The following is a 21,076-nucleotide window of genomic DNA, read 5'->3' as shown; positions in this document are numbered from 1 at the left end:
TCTGGTAGCCGTGCCGGCTACAATGCCTCATGTGATTCCGTAGTTTTATATCACTACGGAATTGTGACAAGCATGTTGGACAGTAGAAACGTTCCCCCCTCTGCGTACCACCCCCCCGACCTCTACTACTGTCTGTGGTAGGATTAAAATGGCCAAGTGAATTGGCCGGGTCACTAGGCGGTGTGTCTAACAACCAAACCCAGTGTCTGACCATATCAATTGACTGGCCCCTTACAGGGAAGACCACCCCCTTCTTTTTTAAACGAACCCCATCGTCAAATTCAGTTTCATACTGAACCACAGTAACGCCGATATTTAAATCGGCATTAGCCCTTTCAAAAATATCAATGGTTCGAAGCGTTACTGGGTATTTCCCCTCTAAACAAGAAAAATCTACAATGGGGAAATCGGACCCGTCCTTCCCATGTACAGCCCAATTGTCTAAATTCGTCTTGGAAGCGTCATCTGCTAGAGGCTGAAATGCTGATATGAGGAAAGCATATCTGAAACACATTTGATATGTTTCAAAACGTATCCGCTGGACACCTTGACAACCAACTAGATCTGGATTATAATTTAAAACTACTGACCTCTCAGACCCTGCCCCCCCCCTCTTAAAATAAAATCTTTCTTAAAATTAAAAATATTAAAACTTAAATTTTCAGCAAAAAGAACTAGAGATCCACTCCCATTTTCGTTAAAGTTCTAAAGATGCGTTATAATTTGACCTACCCAATCCATGAAAACACCCCCAAAATTTTCCAAATTCGAATAAACCAAACGCATCTCGGAATGTACATAATGATAATAAACTTCACTTTTCCCCTCATTTAAATAGAACACTTTTAGAACAATAGAAACCTTAATTGATTCCCTCTCCCACAATTGAATTTGATTCTCCAGAAGTGCACGAATTTTATCTACATAGTCATGCACAATTTCTACTGAGTCAAAAACAAATTTTCCCCCAATAAGTGAATTAAAGGGGTCACCACAAGTCGCAGTGTAAACAACTATTGCATTTAAAATTCTGTTGGACAATTGAAAATCAGGGGCAGTTGTTCCCCCCTCCCCCGCGGGGATATTATTCCCACCCCCAAGGTGTTCAGTCAAATCTGGGCTCTGCAAATGTTACACAACAGGTGTTTGAAGTAGGTAATCAGTGGGAGGAGGGTTCCCTGTAAAATCCTCTAAAATTTGTAGGGTATTTGGACTCAAGTCCACTTGCTCAACTGTGCTACCTTCTACATTGAAAAGAAAATTATTTAAAAACTCGTCAATATTAGATGGTACTTCAATAGAATTAATAGTACCGTGCCATTCATTGATAGCTGAATTATCTTGAAACTCCACTGCCCCTTCTTCCTCTTCTGCACTCGATGGTGAGTAGGGGACCAATGCACCAACCTATAAATGAAAAATAGCTTATTTTCAAAGTGTTCAAATCATCCCTACTGTTAAAATTTGGATCATTGCCTAATTAAATTTGGTTAATTCAACTGAAAGTTCCTACTTAAGATAATCTAAGATATGACATAGAAGGCGGCAATTTGTTCATTTATTTTCAAAGTGTTCAAATTTTTTTTTGCGGCGCATCCCTGCGGCACTTCTCGGGTCCGTAGCGCACCCCACTTCTCTGCCCCGCGGTGCATCCTTGCGACGCATCCCTGCGGCACTTCTCTGGCCCGTAGCGCACCCCCGTAGGTCTTCCCGGCCCCCTTTACATAATGCCCTTCAAAAGTTGAAATATTTCTAATTCCATACAGGTTCAGTAAACACATGAGTTTAAATATGGAGGATAGATGAACGAGTTTGAACTTCAAAATGTCGAGAACCGTTAACTCGCTTACCCCCTCACTAAAATTTTTGGTACAATAGAAATATTCAGTGTAAATTTGGACATCAATATGCGACAAATGGAATAATCTCTCTTAAAACTATTTGAATGGAAATTAAAAGTTCTAGTGCACTTTTTAAGTGACCAAAAAAATGGAGGGCAACTAGGCTCCCCCTTTTCAGTAATGTAATAAATAGCAATTATTATTTTTGGTGGTATAAGTTGTTTCGCTCTTACATAAAATTCCAATTTCCTAATTTTGCAGACAATACAGAGCTAATTTTCTTGGCCAAGCAATAGAATTATGTTAAAAGCATTGAAAAGCCTAGACTTTGCGGTCTAACCCTTGCTAATGATAGAACAGGAGAAGGGGGTGAAAGAGATATATTTATATGCTTGTGCGTAGCTTTAAGCCAAAAATTAAAGCAAGATAATATTCAATTGTGAATGGAATAGCATTTTGAGTTTCATTGGTATCTAAACTATATGTGAAGCAATAGCAACAGAAAAAAGAGTGGTTTCTTAGCCAAAAATTATATTTAGATATGTAATAGGGGCTAATAGCTCGCTGCGATATGTTTATATTGGGATTGAAAAGGACTACAACATTGGAGGAAATAGATAGGTAGGAAAAAAAATACTCACATTTGCATAATCTGCCTTGGCTTGGGTGCCCAAAGGACCAGGTAGTGCATGCTGGAGGGTAACCTCCTGACCTAGCATCGATAGGGCAGCTATTAGAGGTCCAGGTAACGTGTGTTGGAGGGTGGAGGGACCGGTGACGTTAATTTCTTTCGCAGCCGGGCCAGCAATATCATATGGCTGTGCAGTCGGGACAGCTTCTGAGACCCTTGAAAAAGCTTGCGTAGGTGGGGCTTCGGCATTTTAACTATTCACCCACTCTCGCTTTGGTTTTCTGAGAGGTTGCTTTGGGTCAAGTAGCGTGGAGCTAGAGGGTTTTGGCCAGCGATCATATTGCATGGCAGGGGGCGCATTATTAGCCCTCGCTTTGTTAGCGGGTGGCTGCGAGGAGCATTCTTCGCTATTTGCGCCAGTCATAGGTCTCATCGATGTAGGGTCCGCAAATTCTTTATAATTTGCCTTAAAGAAGAGAAGAAAATCAAATCAAAATAATTTCCCCCTTTTTACAGAAAGAAAGTTAGTAAACATAATTTTGTTTAGAAAAGTATTTATCTCATTTTAGTAAAGCAAAAACCCATATTCTCTCCCCCTAAATTTAGGAAAATTAACCCACCCTAAGTCTACCCTCTCATTGAGTTAATCATGCGTTTTATTCAAGCGAAAGGCAAATCTTACTACCTTTTATTCAAATGTTATAGCTAAAATCACTAAATGACGAAGAAGCAATTAAGGTAAGAAGCAATTATCTTTTCTATTTTGTCACTATTAAAAGTGCTAACCTCCTCCTCCAACAAAAATCCTGGATTCACGCCCGGGAATATAAAAGAAACTTTATTGAAAGCTTAAAAAAAATTAAAAACATGTCTAGAGACGCAATGCATATATTTAAACATTAGTTTTCTTGTCAATGGGTGTACATGTCTACACACCGAATCCCCCTTACTTTTAATGTGAAGAAATAGTTTGTTCTCATTTTACACTGATGGCGGTAGAATTGAAGGCATTGCCCTCCCCTTTTACATAATTTACTTACAACGAAGCTGTTAGAAGCAATGTATTGCCCCCTCCCCCCTTTCACATAATGTCCTAAATATATTGTTGGCAATTATTTTGTTTAGAATGCATTTCACTACTTCTATACAGGTTGCATAGGCCTAGCTTAATTATTGCCTAAAATCGTTTTAATTTGACAATCAAAACAAACCGTTTGACTAGAGCGATACCGTGAACACACCGGAAAAGGGTGATAAAGTAATTATATGCCTGTGCGGAGAGCTTATGTCAAAACATAGCGGGTTAAGTTGATAGGCTTACATAAAAAATAAATTTGAGAAATGTTATTTCTTTTTGCGTTGGTTAGGTTTCGATGTTAAAAGAATATTTTTTCGTTTTCATTGCAATGTGTTGTTTGTATTAGAGTGGGGGGGGGATTTAGCTGGAAATATAGAGGGAAGGAATTTATCGAAATGGTATTTCTTTTTGCGAGAATTTGGGATTTTAAGACAATGGGGGGGGGATATTGTTAGACCCTAATTCGAAAATAACTTGCTTCTCTACTTCCATACAGGTTGTGTAGGCCTAGCTTAATTATTGCATCATTGTGTTTTAATTTGACGGAAGAATAGTTCTGTTGACCGCGTTTGTAAACCGGAAAGGGTGATAGCTAATTATAGGCCTCACATTGGAGTCTTGTGTCAAAACAGAGCGGCATTTTCATTAAAAATTGACAGAAGTCAGTGATCGCTTTAGCTGGAAATATAGAAGGAAGGAATGTAACGAAAGGATAATTATTTCTTTTTGCGAGAATTTGATTGTAAAACAATGGTAGGGGGGGGCTACCTGAATATTCTGGAGGGTGACCAAGGAAAATTCGTTTGAAAATAAAAATGCACTTACATTACTAATTGCGGCTGCCAAGGCCTCAAGCTCATCAATTATGTTAATTGTTCTATCCATTGTCTCACAATACTTTCTGATAATTGAATCACATTGCATGTCCGTTATGTGTGAAATCTCAAGGTCAAATTGTTATGTAAACAAAGTCCTCCGATTGGCTGAGATGAAAACACGTGATCTAACCGTTACCTTGGAAACTCATAACATTGGGCTTGAAAAACAACAACAAATACTGTTTCCCGGGACCTCATAACACCTGCATCGAACAAGAACAAGAAGGGAGTGACAAAGTTCCTGTTTTTCCATTCTCACTGACAAAATCCATGAAAAACATCAAATAAATCGACCAACACACATAACCATCCAAGAAAACAGACATAAATGTGACAAAGTTCCTGTTTTTTCATTCTCACTGACAAAAACCATAAAACATCCATAATTTGATGTTGACATCCATGAAAAACATCAAATAAATCGACCAACACACATAACCATCCAAGAAAACAGACATAAATGTGAGAAAATTCCTGGTTTTCCATGTGACAAATTTCCTGTTTTTTCATTCTCAGTGAGAAAACCATAAACCACGTGGTGCGCGTTGGAGTAGCACCCCCCTTTCTACTCCTAGGTTCAACTAGTGGCATCAGTTGGGGAGGGGGGTGCGCCCTTTATTTTTCCTGTTTCTAGATTTCAGAAAACACTGTCGTTTTTTTCCGTTCGCAAATGTCCTTTTTTTAATTTCATTGAAAAATTGAAAAAATTACAAATCCCCCCCCCTTGATTTTTAAAGGTACATTTTCCCGCATCCAGCTAAATTTTCGTGAACTGGGTTCAATTCATTGAACGATTAAAAAAAAAAATCTTCGAAGGATATTGACATGGCAGACACTAATTTAGTGTTAGGGGATCATTGTTATTTTACTCGTAATTTATGTATATGACCGGTTTTTCAATGAGCTCTTCCCCCGAAATCAATTTCTTCTTATATGCATGCCCTGTAGCCTTTTTGAACTCGAACTTGCCAAAAGTCAACAATAAACAAAAATATCATTTTAAGGTCCTTCAGTAGCAAACGAAAAAAAAGCCAGTAGTGTTTCTGTTCCGCAGGTAAAATCATAAACAGTCATGGTCTATTCCACAGGACACATATCTAAATATGTGTCCTGTGGTCTATTCAGACAAAATTTAACTCCACTTGCAAAAAACAAAGTCTACTAGAGTTGTGTTCAAAGTTCTCATGTGAGTGCCTGTACAGACCCATACGCAATGAAATTTCACTAGTACCTGTGATTAACGCTATTTTGAGCCAATCAGAATTTTTCGTAAACTGTTTCAGCCAAACAGAAAAGTCTGTGTAAAATCTGATTACATCAAATTAAAACTAGCTAAGTCTCGGTATTAGTTAAACCCCGGTTTAAATGGGCCTGTAAAAGACTTGAGAAAGTGTTTTAGTCATGTCTAATTTAAAATCATACATTTTGATTGAGGTTTGATACGGAAATGCTTCTTAAAAAGGGGATGGTGACTGATAATTTACAGGACAAAAGTAAGACGAAATATCAAGAATTAAAATGTAATTCCAATAAAATCTGATTATCCAGCTAGGAGAAACTCTTGAAATCAATTATAAGTCTTAATCCAAAGATTAAAAAATCATTATATATTTATTTGGTTGAAATTGCTGGTTGTCCCAGGTTTATAGCCGCCGTGAAGTTCTACTTATGTATTTATTTAACAAACGCTTTTATTTAAATGATGCTTTAATAAAGAGTTTAGAAATATTTTACAGCCTCTCTCTTATAGCATTTTTAATATTTTTAGTAAAATTGGTAATGCTATGCATTTTTAGTTTTTTTTTCACAAATTTTTAAGTTTCTTCTATGTTTACAAAAAAAAACTGGTCAGACTTTTTTTGTTTGTATATTTGTTTTGGTTTCCTTCGAGCAATCCTTTCATTTGTTGATATGTATCTTTTATGAATCTGTGCATATTTTTTCATTTCTAGGGGTCCCGAGGGCACATGCTATGAGGGTGGTGTATTTGCAGCTAAAATTTCGTTCCCTCATGACTATCCCCTGAGTCCGCCAAAGATGCAATTTACGTCTGAAATATTTCATCCGAATGTTTATGCCGATGGTCGAGTCTGTATTTCAATTTTACATGCTCCGGGTGATGACCCCACTGGATATGAGACAAGCGCTGAGAGATGGAGTCCAGTACAGAGTGTTGAGAAAATATTGCTGTCCGTCATTAGTATGCTAGCAGGTACGTTTGTTTTCTTCTTCGTTTTTTTACATTTTTAATGCAAGATCTGTGGCGCCATCAAATATTGGTGCTGCTATTTTCGACGCATTAGCCTATAACCATATTAGCCGACACATAGCCTCGTCCGTGCTGCAGATAAAAAGTTTCCTCATAACGTAAGGAACGATAAGTGGCTTTTTTCTTGGCCTCTCCAAAGGTAATGGTAACAAACAATCATGGGCGCCCATAAAGGGGCAAGGGAGGCACCATCCCCCCCTGGCTGACTGACGCTGCCTTATATTTTTACATTTTGTTTTGAGATTTCTATTATACAGTATTGGAAGTGCAGATGAGACCAGGTAAGCCCTCCTCCCTTAAAATTCAGCTTATGGGTGCCCATGCCGACAATTTGGTCCAGAAATACATACTATGCTCAAGCTCTGCGGGGACGGCAAGATATTGTGCTGTTACAAGTCCTTTTGTAAGATCATCACAATCCATGTAATATCACAATGTAAGAATCAATGTAAGATCATAAGTCATTACACAGCTTGACGCTTGTGCTTAAAAATTGTTTCAAAAGCAATTGGGAAGGTGAATATGTTTGCACGAATGATACATAGTCATTAGAAGTTTTTAGCAATCTATGGTAACCTAATTGTAGATTTTATTGTAATTTCATTAGTGTGGGGGCGAGAACAAGGGTTTTCTCTAGTAAGGGGCCAAGAACGCACGCCATTTCGATTCTATTTTCACGATATGGTCCCTTTTGTTGCTCATTATTTGTAAGTGTTTGTGCTTTCGGCTTGACGTGGCCCGAATAAACCTCTTATAGTTACTTCCCTGCGCTCATTCAGCCTCAGTCACTGAGATATTTTTGATACTGTACAATTAAAAAAAGTATTTAAAAGCAATTAATTAAAACAAAGTCTCATTATTGAGTAAAATCAATTGCGATAAACCTTGTAGATATTCAGGAAGCTAATGGCTTTTTTGGAAATAAACACGTTTCAGCCAATGATAGGAGATTTGTTTATTTTTTTAGAAACTGCAAAAATGAAAAGACGAAGTTTTTTTGTGATATATTCCTTAAAGAGCATTTCACCTTAGTGTACGTGATCTAAAGGGGAGTTTTAATTGTGAACTCTGACGACACATTAACTATTGGTAGTAGTATAATGCCATTATACTCTGTAAGTAGTCTGTAAGTCTCCTTTGCTAATACAGACCCCAGAACGCGGCTCAAAAATCATCTTGGTACACATTGACCTATACATTCAGACAACTGGCACCAGAATTAAGATATTTTATAACATCTGATTTCAGTAACCTTTAAAGAAGCCTGTTTGCAGTAGTCATTATACTTATAAGTGAAAGTGGGAAGTGGGAACTTACTAATTTTTTTAATTAATGTTAAGCGAATGATTAGTTTAAAAATTACCCCCGCCCAGAAAGTGATGTATAATTAAGGAGATCTCCTTAAAGATCGCCAGATCTCGTCTATTATAAAACTCTTTTGTTTGTGTGGCCGAACTATTTAGAATTCATTAGGCAGTCTTGCCATAACTTGTAGAGCTAGGAAAAGAGATTCGAAGAAACGACAGAAAACTAAAAGCCGTAACCTACTTTCCTCGAAATCTTGGGAAAAACATTTAAGTTCTCCCGTTTTGGGTCGTAGATAGAGATATTCAGATTTAATGTTACTTACATCATTAGAAAGTGTCAACTTTTTTTTTGAGGAAATGAAGCAGAATTTTATTTTCAAAGTTCAGGAAAGGGCAGTCCCTAAAAATGTTCTAGAATACCTACTGGGAAAACGTTAAAAATCAGCTCGAAGAAATATTTGACAGCTTATGGAGTACGTTGTGGTGCAACCCACTTTTATTGAAAACTTTGCCGACAAAGGGGACGCATTATTCATACTGTAGGTACTTTGAATAGACAGCGCTTTGCTTAGCAATTACTTCACAATTATAGTTTTCTTTATTTTAATGTCGCCTCTCGTTGGGGTTTCGAACTGTTGATATATTCAAAATCCTCTATCAATTTGTACCAATATTTTCAGGAAATATCACCTGAGTAATCTGGAAGCTTTGGGAGTTCCCCATGATGCTGTCACAATTCGCTAATGGGTCTTTTGTCTTTGAGACTGTCAGCCGACGGTGAGGCTCACAAAATTATTTTTAAGTATCAAATGGCCTTAAGAAGAAGATATTTAATTTTGTTAACGAAATTCTAATAAAAAAAAATTTAAGGGGGCAAGAGGAATAGGCAATGATTAAGATCATATGCGTTTTGTGAAACGACTGGCAAAAACTTATAGGTCAAATTGTAGTTCGCATAAGATAAATTATTTTAGGACACAAAGAAATGCTTTTGGGTAAGTTGCTAGGCAAGAATCAGATTAAAATATTTGCTAAAATCACAATTTAAGGTGCTGAGGCTTCTCACTGGTACATATCGTATGGTATGTTTTTTTAGTGTTTATAATTTTTTTCCTGTGGAGACATAGGAACCCATGAACCGATTAATGGTGTCCTAGAAGAACAATACTGGCTATTGGGCAAAGAACATAACGTGGCGATCTCATAATCTATGCTAGTCTTAGGAAACCATTCATTCCGTATTTCAGAGTGAAAATGTTCCATGGTTGTTCACTCTGTCTATACACATTAGATGTATCAGGCGTGTAGTAAACCCAAAAGAACTGACACAAGCTGTCGTCTATGTAAACTATGTAAATTACATATAAGTTATGTGCATTAGATTAAAAATTGTCAATTTTCGTGGGAAGCGCCTATAATTGCATGTTAGGCTCATTTTTCTGTGTGATCAGTTTTGAAAACAAAACGTTGTCCAAACAAGAAGTTTTTGTAAGAAAAGTAAGGAACCATATTCAAACCTGAAACCAGCATAAATAGTCATATAATGATTGAAACTCAAAACAAACAAAAACTGAAACGAAAACTCACATTAAAGATAAAGATAACAGATACTGCTATAGATAAATAAATGAATGTTAAAACGAATATAATACAGATACGATATTTTGATAACCTTGCAATGCATAGTTTCTTTTGATTATCATCCCGACTTATTGATGGTTTAGATTCCGAGTTCCATATCGGCTTCTTATGTAAAAAAAAGTTTATGCTGATCTGAAACCAAAACATGTCTAGCCCCCCCCCCCCCTGAGACGAACATAGAAGTCCTTCAACGTGTGCTTCTCTGGCACTACTACGAGGTTTTAATGCTTTCCCTAAGGCACTTCCAAATGTTACAGATATGCTACATTGATAACTTGGACGCATATAGTGTCTCTCGGTTTAATTCTGCCCTCCTCCAAGTCATAAATCAACGTCCAATTCCCCCCCCCCCCACCCTCAGCAGTCGCTGAAAGTTTTAACTTGATACCCAAATCTATCCCAAGATATAGCAGGTACGCCACTTTTATAACCTGGTTACATACAGTATTTGTTAATTTACCATGCTACTCAACAATGCATAAATAATAATTACCATAGGAGCTGAAAGCGCCGAAATGTCTTGGTGGATCAAAGACAAAATTGTCAGGACAATTTTTACTCCCCTCTGACACCGCTGTTTCAGTTCGCGGTAACAGCTGTAAGTAAGGAGTGAGTCGGCTGAAATTCTAAAATGTTTGATACTGGAAGTAATGTTGGCTAAGAAGTAATATTAGCAAAAGCCCTTAATATTAATTGATAGCAGAAACGGGGCAACAGTTGTTTTGGTAAGAAAAGTAGGAAATTCATTTCTGAGTTCTATGTTGTGATATTACCCACAGATATGTAAACACAATATCAGAAACCGTTAATTGCCAACATTAATGATAATCAAATGCTATTTGCGGAATATGCGCTTAATATTTTGATATTTGATGCTTGTGGTTTTTTATACTGCTTCAATTCAGAGTGTGATACTGTATCAATTCGTGAAACAAGAATACTCAAATAAAACTGTTTCTCCAATTGGATTGGAACTGTAAGGACACGAAAACCAAAACAAGGGACCTTAATGAAGACCCAAAATACTAAAAAAAATTAAGTTGAAGCAACTAGTAATGCCTAAATTCGCCATTCTTCTTCGTTTCTGATCGCCACGCAGCCTACTGGGCATGTAGGCTGGACAACACGAGTCTAAGAAGACAATATATTTCGAAAAAAAAGGGCTGTATCGAACCGCAACGCTCCAAAACAGGCCAAAAATTATTTTTCTCCGATCCGCTTAAAAATTTTGAGGTAAGCAGACTGGATTAAGAGCACATCAGCAAGGAGAATAAAAAATTGAAGAAAAATTGGGTTCACTGGATCAAGTCAACCCAAAATTGGTTGGGTCGAGGGAAGCTCAGCGAAGACAACATTTTTCGAGAACAAATTTGATTTCAATGATCTGTGACGCCTAATATTTTTTCTTGAAAGTACCAAACAGCCTAGATATGCATTTATTTGAAAGTCTCAATAGTTAAAAGAAAACAGAAGATTAAACGACTATTTTTTACATGATCGTGGATTAAGACCAGTCAATATTCAAGAATGTTTACAGGATAGATGTTACAATGGCTTCAATCCCACAATATTTTTTTTTTAATTAGTTTAGTTTATTAATAAAAAATAGAACTTGACAAAATGCATACATATATGTAAATATATAATACATGAAAAAAAGACCAGAGATCATACCGATTTTCAAGCCGTATGATTAAAAATCCCCCTCCCTGTGAACCCCGAATTTTACAGTAAGATTTTATTAAAAACTAACGGCACAAACTATACCTGGTCGAAAATCTTTGCTGAATATCTCAAATTTTTACTTGGGGGAAGAGCAGAGGTAAATTGCAAAACACTATGTCTATGAAGGTCATCTAAACAGCAAACTGACAAATTTTCAGGAGCAGCTTGGGAAATGTAAATAAAACTGTCAGATGCTGCTGGGGGAAAGAAGGGGAAGGGTGATATAAGAGGATTTTAAATTCGGTGTCAGCGGGGGGATGGGGAAGAAAAATGGTCCTGACGATTTTGTCTTTGATCCATCAAGACGTTTCGGCGCTTTCAGCTTCTATGGTAATTATTATCTATGCATGGTTGAGTAGCAAGGTAAATTAACAAATACTGTATGTAACCAGGTTATAAAAGTGGCGAATGTGCAATATCTTGGGACAGATTTGGGTATCAAGTTAAAACTTTCAGCGACTGCTGAGGGCGGGGGGGGGGAATTAGACGTTGATTTATAACTTGGGGGAGGGCAGAGTTAAACCGAGAGATACTATATGCGTCCAAGTTATCAAAATAGCATATCTGCAACATTTTGGAAGTGCCTTAGGGAAAGCATTAAAACCTCGTAGTAGTGCCAGAGAAGCACACGTTGAAGTACTTCTAAGTTTGTCTCAGGGGGGGGGGGCTTCTTATGTATTAGCTAGTAGCTGTATGATTGTTGAATCTAGCTGCATATCATCAATCAGTCAATTTCAATCAAGTATAGTAAACGACACAGCATTAACACGGGATTCTGATTAATGGATAGTTCTTCTGGGCTTGGTCTGTTTTGACGGGTGTTTTCGGGCTGAAAACCTCTTCCTAGATTATTTATCTACTATGGGCTGCCTCCCCGTGGTAGCATAATATTTGTAGGCATGAATATATAACAAGCCGGAGGTAATAGGCTTGAGACTGTCTGTGCAGGATTTCGATTCTTGTTCATAGAAGAGCATCGCCAAGTGTTGAAAACCATGTTGTGACCAAGATGGGCTCAGGATTGCACAAAACCCCCCATTCATGGAGGTCCCAGGGATTTCTTGCTATCCGATTCTAAGCCGGATTAAGTGCTTCAGTGTAGACTTGAGAAGATATGTGATTCACTGGTATCCGGGATTAATGGTTTTCCTGGGGCCACAATAATTTTAATGATTTATAGTACATGAATATTGCAGTTTGCAATATTAAAAACATATCCAGAATATTTGAAATTCGACATATGAGTTCAGACGATTCTAGCTGAACTTATTAGGAGTTTCAGGTACTAATATCCCAGGGGTAGGAAGCATGAAATTAGGGGATATAGAGTTTATTTACTCAGACAGGAAGGATTGGGTGCATAGACAGGGAGTAGAGCTCATGATGAATAAGGAAGCTGCTAAATCTTGTTTTGGGCTGGGAAGGTATTAATAATAGAATACTAATTGCTCACTTTATGGCTAAAAAGTTCAGGGTATTAATTATAACAGTATATGTCCCTGTAGAACCAAATGACGGAGATACTAGTGACCCAGTTGAATTTACCAGGTAGAGATATGATGTTTTTAGTAGGGGATTTTAACGCCCAGGTCGGTAGATATAGGGATAGATGGTATCCTAACCTAGGTCAATTTGGTACAGGAAAAGAAAACAGTAATGGCTACAGACTTTTGCAATTTTGTAGGTATAACAATCTAGTTATAACCAATACGGTGTTTGGTCATAGAATGGCCCATAAGTTAACATGGTATTCACGTGGTGGTAAGACAACATACCTTATTGATTATGTTATAGTAAACCGAAGACTTGCAGGATCAATAAAAGATACTAGGGTATATAGGAGTGCTGTTATTGATGTTTAAATTAAAGACCACGATCTAGTAGTGTCTAGGGTTAATTTAAAGCTGAAAATTCGGAAGGGTAACTACCTCCCGGGAAGTTATGATGTTGGTAGACTTCGGGATGAAAATTGGAGCGAAAATTTCCAGGAACAGTTGATTAATGAACTAGAGAGTTTAGAATTTGACAATGTTGAAGATGGTTGGATAATTTTAAAAAAATACTTCGTGTAGTTGCTGATGGTGTCTTTAGCACCAAATTTAAGAATGCAGCTGGGAATATTAGTGAAAATGATTTGTGATTAATAGAGAGGAGAAGGAGCTTGTACAAGAATGATCGGATTGATAGATCATATGAAAACAAAAGGAATGTAAAGAAAGTCGAGAAAGCATTAAAATATGAACTGTGAAGGTGTGAAATGGAGGACATGGATAAAATCGCTGAGGATCTGGAAGATGCAGTTAGGCGGCATAATAGTAAAATATTCTACTGGCGTGTTAATAAATTGAGAGGGAAAGTCCATTCGGGCTTGTCCCAGTTAAAGATAGGAACGGGGCAACAATTAGTGATAAGGAAAGAGTTAAAGAGAGATGGGCGGGACATTTTGAGAATGTGCTAAACCGAGATAGAGTTGCAGGAAAAGATATAGAGGAAATGGGAAAAGTTTGTGATATCTTGAATGTGAAGGAAAATTTGTTTTGTGAGGAGGAATTAGTGACGGTACTAAAAGGATTAAAAAATTATAAGGCACCAGGTGCTGATAGTATGGTAAATGAGTTTCTTAAATATGGTGGCTCTGAGGTTAGCAATAAGTTACTGAAAATTATCAATATGAACTTTGAAAAAGGGGAAGTACCTAACGATTTTAGAAAAAACCTTAATTAAACCTCTGTATAAGAAAGGTGATAAGAGTAAGTGTGGTAATTATTGAGGCACTATTCTGGTCTCTATAGGTTGCAAATTACTTAGTATATGACACTTTTTAGACGGAGAGATGCTGTGGACAAAGTTTTAAGAGAAGAACAGTGCGGTTTTAGAAAAGGTACAGGGTGTGTCGACTAAATGTTCACTCCTACGTTAATAAGTGAGAAGTGTCTGAATTGTCAAACACCTTTGGTCCTCAGTTTTATAGATTATGAGCAAACGTTCGATTCTGTTGATAGAAGAGCTTTAGCAAAGGTCTTATGCTTGTATGGTATACCAGACAAATACATTCAAATGATTAGTGATGTGTACGAGAATAACACTGCTGCGGTTAAGATAGGAAATGAGGTTAGCAGCTTGTTTTGTGTCAAATCAGGAGTTAAGGAGGGTTGTGTACTATCCCTCTTTATATGGATCATTTTGATGGATTTTATCTTAAGGAACACAAGAAAGGCAATGGGAGACCACGGAATGAAATGGGGAGGAAAAAGTCTCCTGGACTTAGATTATGCTGATGATTTCAGAATCCTAGATGAAAGTTTGAGCAAAATGAATGAAGTTTTAGAGGTTTTGCGAGCTCAGGATATTAGAGTAGGTTTGAAAATTAATGTTAAGAAGACTAAGTCATTAAGGCTAGGAATAAGTGAAGATGAAAAGGCGACGTTGGGTAACTAAAAGATTGATCAGGTGGGCAGCTTCACTTACCTTCGTAGTATTTTTAGTAAAGAAGGTGGGATCAGTGAAGATGTTAAAACTAGAATAGCCAAGGCTCAGAGTGTTTTTCACAGTTAAAAAACATGTTTGGAAGAATAGGAAGATAATTCTGCAAACCAAGATTAGAACATTAGAAGCTACAGTGATGACAGTGGTTAAATATGGGTCTGAAGTATGGGCGCTCCGAAAAGCGGATGAAGATTTTCTGGATGTTTTCTAGAGAAATTGCCTACGGATTGTTCTGGGTACCCGGCTGACTGACCATATTTCAAACAGTAGGCTGTACGAAAAAGGTGGTTCAATCCTGCTTTCTAGTGATATAATGAAAGAAAGGTTGAGATGACTAGGGCACTTTCTGCGGATGAAGAATGACAGATTGCCGAAGACTGTCTTTTTTGACCAACCGTGTAGGGCTAAACGGAAAGCAGGTCGTCCGCATCTGGGGTGGGAGGACGTCACAAAGAAAGATTTAAAGGAAACGGGAGCTTCCTGAGAGGGTGTAAAAAAGAAGGCTTTGAATAGATTGGAATGGAGGAGGAGAGTGCGTAGCTGTGATGGCCTCAGGCGGCTTGGTGCTGCGGTGAGTTGTTAGTAGTAGCAGTATTAGTAGTAGTCAATTTACCCTAAATCTTTGTCTTGGAAAAAAAAAGGGAATTAATTCTGCTTTTGCCCCTTAATTCTGATTGAAGTATAATAATTTGTTCGTTTTTTGTTTCTTTTGTGAAATGTAGTTAGTTATCTTGGTCATTAGTTCATTATTTTTCGCCGTGTAAAAAGATTAATATGTATCTCTATCTTTGTATCTTTTTTTTTTACTTCTACCTTCCTGCAAAAACATCCTGCAATTAGGAAGCACGTTTTTAGAGTGTTTTCGGACGAGCTGCTGTTTTCTTTTAATTTAGCTGGGTAATTAATAGAACCAAAAGGGACTAAAAAAAAATTGATTGTCAGAATTATTTTATGAATGATTGTTGCTTTGCCTTTTCCGATGTGGTACAAAATTTAACATGAAAGAGACGAATGAAAACACTTGAAATAGAAAAGAAAGCTAATGCTTTTAGATAAGAATCTTAACGAGGTATTTTAAGTATTATAAAGGGATAGTGACAGAAATCCTTTGCATGATTGATATATGGTAAGAGGAAATGACCGGAAAAGGGATAAGAGCATAAGCTCACCTTGGTCTCTGAGAGAAATCAAACAGTGCGTGGTAACGAACTTTTCCACATTTAGTCTTACCTATCAAAAGCTATGCGCATGAGAAAATTTGCCTTAATTTCAAAATAAGGGGAAAAGATCCCTTAAAAGTAATAGAATCTTAATGAGTGTCACACCATCAGATTCAGCATATCAGAGAACCCTACTATAGAAATTTCAAGCTTCTATTTGCAAAAATGTGGAATTTTAAGTGACCGAAAAATAGAGGGCAACTAGGTCCCCTCCCACGCTCATTTATCCCAAAGTCACCCGATCAAAATTTTGAGATAGCCATTTTGTTCAGCATGGTCGAAAAATACAATAACTATGTCTCTGAGGATGACTTGATCCCCCACAGTCCCCGGGGATGGTCTACAAGTTATGAACCTTGCCCAATGTTTACATATAGTATTGGCTATTGGGAAGTATACAAAAGTTTCCAGGGGGATTTTTTCTGGTAGTTGAGGGTGGGTCGGAGGTTACGTGAGTAGAAAGGGGGGTCCGACTCGTGACAAGACATAATTTATGCATGTTTTTATGGTTTTCTCAGTGAGAATGAAAAAACAGAATTTTTCTCACTTGAAAAAACATGAATTTTCTCACTTTTATGGATGTTTTCTTGGATGGTTATGGGTGTTGGTCAATTTATTTGATGTTTTTCATGGATGTCAACACCAATTCATGTCTGTTTTATGGTTTTTGTCAGTGAGAATGAAAAAAACAGGAACTTTCTCACATTTATGTCTGTTTTATGGTTTTTGTCAGTGAGAATGAAAAAAAACAGAAATTTTCTCACATTGATGGTTGTTTTTATGGATGGTTATGTGTGTTGGTCAATTTATTTGATGTTTTTCATGGATGTCAACAGCAATTCATGTCTGTTTTATAGTTTTTGTCAGTGAGAATGAAAAAACAGGAACCTTCTCACATTTATGGATGTTAACAACAATTTATGTCTGTTTTATGGTTTTTGTCAGTGAGAATGAAAAAACAGGAACTTTCTCACATCTATGGATGTCAAAAGCAATTTATGTCTGTTTTAGGGTTTTTGTCAGTGAGAATGTACATGCTCGACGCGAATGTTATGAGTTTCCAGGAAACAGTTAGATCACGTGTTTCCTTCTCAGCCAATCAGAGGGCTCGCAAACATATTAGCGGCGGAGGGAATATAAGGAAAGGATTTTTGCTATAGTTTTATTAGTCTGTGAATAGAATTCAAAGGAGTGAGAAGAACAGTTTGACTTTACTCATTTGGATATATATTTGTGTTGATGGCGATGAGTGGTATGTTTACCCTATTAGAAGTTGATAGTGGAGTTGATGATAATAATACAAGAGCACCAAACATTGCAGTGGAAATCACGAAAGGATCACGTCTTTGTCTGGAATGGGATGCAGTATATGCAAGATATGTGATATCCTTGAGCAAATTTAAAATGGAGGGTCAATTATGTTTTGCCGCTAAAGTTGATATAGCACATGTGAATAGACTTCAATGTGCTTTAGGTGCATTGGTGAAACATATCGAAGACAATAAACAGTATCGCTAATTGTACATGCATCGTATTATTGTTGTTATAATTATTCAATAAAATTGTTTCGAAATCGAAAATGTTCCCTTTCTTTTCTGGTCAGGTTAGACTAGCGAATCAGGATCAGTCTAGAGTCAGCAGTCGGAGTGAAAGGATTGAAAAATGAATAGATTTGAGAAAGAGAGAATTAGATCAAATCTAGTATTTATTGAAAAACATTTGATTTTGGATGACGATTTTCTCGAGTTATCTCTTAAACGCAGGATATTCTCTTGTCAGGGAAACCTTGACAATATAATGAAGAGTGATTCTCCTCCATTGGACTATTGTATGAAACTTTTAAAATGTGATTCAAGTGCTTATAGTCAATTTATTGATATATTAATTGAAACAAGGCAGACTCATATCGTGGATATACTTTTGAAAACATTGCCAATGGATTCAATGTAGATGGCTCCCCCGTCTTTCGAAAGAGGTAACGTCACAGAGTTACTCCTCTCCCCCGTCCTCCACCTTGAATTTATCCCTCGGCAGGAACGATCAGTTCCGTGTTTGCTGTGAGTGAGTCAAGTAACATTGGAAACCGAAAAAATATTCTATATATGCCAACTGTGCATATACACTCTTGGCCGTTGGACTCACTATTAGACTTGTACAAATATTGATGACTAAAGTGAAAAGTGCAAATTATGTAATCTTTGTAAATTACATAGAGGCTATGCAGTACAAACTAAAGGATGTAATTCATGTCTTGAAGAGGTGTGTGACTCTCACCCTAGAGGGCATCTATGCTCCAATTGTCACTATGATAAATGTGATCAGTGGGAGAATACTTACCCTGATATTATTGTAAAGAATCTTAATCGTGATTTTAGTTTATTTCTAAAAGATTGGTATTGTCTTGGGTTTATATTCTTCTGGGAGAAGGAGTCAGGTCAATGGTTCAACTTTTTGACTAACAATAAAATTTGGTTTCTACTTCATCGGTGTAATGATAACAACTGCTACGACTATAAGCCAAGTGGTTTTTATTGGTCAGCTACCGAGTGTGATTCAACACTTGAAAACATTGTATGTGACATTGCTTCAAATAGACGAATTGAAACGCGTGAATTTTATAATATGAATGAAAATAGTATGATTGACTATACAAAGAGATGTGTAAAGAGTGAAGTTACATTGTACTGTAGAAAATGTGACCCTGACTTTGCAGTCAATCAAGATCAATATACAGTGAATCCAAATGATTTAACTGCATTAGTGGTTCACGACAGTTGCTCATACATCGAAGAAGAAATCTAAAGTGAAGATTTAAAGACTTTGTTGTATAAATATACATTTTATTAATAAATAAATTCACAAACATTTTTTAAGCACTTTACTCTTAGGGCACTGAAATCAATACTGTATAGGTCTGAGAGGATATTTTCCACTAGAAAGTCGTTCAGACGTGGATTGTCAACATAAATGTGGAGAAACTGCTTGTAAAGAGTGAGGTATTGACTAGGGGTAATAAAAATATACGAATATAGAAGTTCGTTACGTAAGTTAATTCTTAAGTTACGTCAGATCAGAATTTCGAGAAAGCCATTTAGCCAAAAAAATAGTAAAATTAATATGCAAATTTTGTTTCAATTATTCATGTGCGGTGAACCAAAACCAAAGCTGCATTAATTCAAAAACGTTCAGACATTAATTAAAAAACAAGTTTTTTTTTAACTGAAAGTAAGGAGCGACATTAAAACTTAAAAACTTACAACAAACTTACAAACTTAAAACTTACGCTAAAGTTTGACTCTGCCTCACAACTTTATTTTTTAAAACAATAAAAAACCAAGCGTAAAGAGCGAGGCGTTGAGGGGGGGGGGCAGTCCCTAAAGCTTAAATTGAATATGCAAATCAAGCTTAAAACGAACAAAAAAATTTTGCTGTTGAGTCATAAATGAAACCCAAAATGAACAGAAATAAAATAAACATTCATAGCAAACAAACAAACAATAGTTACTAATACAAATAAGTAATAAATCTTACAACGAGTGAAACTTAAATTGAATATGCAAATACAGCTTGAAACGAACAAAAATCTCTACAAAGAAGAGTTTGGGGTTTGCCTCCTTTTGCTGTAAAAGTCTAAAACCTGCTTCGTCATTGGTCCTTTACTGAAAACTATATGTGCCTTGAACAGTCTTGAAAAGTACAGATAAAATCAAACTGAATGTTTGATATATAGTGCTATTAATTGTTGAAATATCATCAGTTCAAGAATTTTATTAGTAGGGAGCTATCAATAATTATGAAATGAACACCGTGCTGCCATCTATAATCAAGTCTAACGCCGACTGGTTATAATTTATTCAAGGATTATTGATCAAGTCTAATGGGGTCAATGTCCCTTTTTCAAGGTCGATTTATTTGTTGTTTCTATGTGTAATTACTCCGGGGTGAAGTTTGCACATGCGCATTAACGGGAAGAGATGTATTGATCGACTCGAGGGGAAGTGGATTTCTGGGAAGTAGATTACTGAGAAATTGATTACAGACTCGGCGGGGACTTATTGATCCACGAAAGGGGGACGTAATTTGTTGTTTCTAAGGTGACTTATTGATCCATTAAAGGGGACTTTATTTGATGTTTCTAAGGGGAATTATTGATCAACTAACGGAATTATAAACGACATCACTTGTTTCCTAGGAATTATACTGGACTCTAAAGAGATAGAAATTCTATTTTGAAATATGGCTTTTCTGGCCTTTAGACTTAGTGATAAATTCTTTAATATTCTATCGAAGTCATTGGAATTAGAAATAACATCACTTGTTTCCTAGGAATTATGCGGGACTCTAAAGAGATAGAAATTCTATTTTAAAGATGGCTTCTCTGATCTTTAGTGACAGAGATAAATTGATATTCTATTTTTAAATATGGCTTCTCTGATCTTTAAGTCAGAAAGATAAATTGATATTCTATCGAAACCTTAATAGAGTAACCAAGAACACCTTCGAGATGAATATATTTTACGCGGGAAAGGGTTTCCTAGGAATTTCAAATGTGACAACGCAGGGATGCCAAAACAAAGGAACATGTAGAATTTATTTTTAAGCGATTATTTGGGCGAAACCGTTTGAGACATTTTAGAAGATGATTTGGGTGAAACAGTTTGAGACATTTTAGAAGATGATTTGGGGTGAAACTTTGTGGTCGTTATACTACACAAGTTCCTTTTGAACAGTGTTATGAGGCCCCCTACCCCAATCTCAAAGGGCCACACCCCCGGGCCCCCAAAGGGCCCTCCGAGCCTTCCAAAGGGGCCCCTCCTTCGGCCCCTCCCCCGCCCCCCTCCATCCGGGGCCTCCCAAAGGGCCCCCCGGGACCATCGGACCCCCCAACCTCCTTTTTTTAATACTTTAATTTGCGCACTTGAGGCACAGATGGGCCCCCCTCACACTCAACTTTTTGGCTCCCCACCGAATATATTTTTCAGAACAAGTTTCATTCTTAA

At 36.9% G+C, this 21,076-nt stretch overlaps 1 protein-coding gene across 1 annotated transcript in view; it reads left to right on the top strand.

The window, feature by feature from the left end:
• Positions 1 to 21,076, top strand: part of Ubc7 (ubiquitin conjugating enzyme 7) — a 117,830-nt gene that overhangs the window by 80,357 nt on the left and 16,397 nt on the right. Inside the window, exon 3 of the mRNA XM_089095431.1 lies at positions 6,381 to 6,640. Within this exon, the coding sequence (XP_088951557.1) occupies positions 6,381 to 6,640 (260 nt within the window). The remainder of the gene's footprint in view (positions 1 to 6,380; positions 6,641 to 21,076) is intronic.

The sequence above is a fragment of the Artemia sp. Qi Xiang Cuo genome, chromosome 10 (genome assembly GCF_049724085.1).
Source record: "Artemia sp. Qi Xiang Cuo chromosome 10, ASM4972408v1, whole genome shotgun sequence".
NCBI lineage: Eukaryota > Metazoa > Arthropoda > Branchiopoda > Anostraca > Artemiidae > Artemia > Artemia sp. Qi Xiang Cuo.
This window is presented reverse-complemented; position numbering and strand designations above follow the sequence as displayed.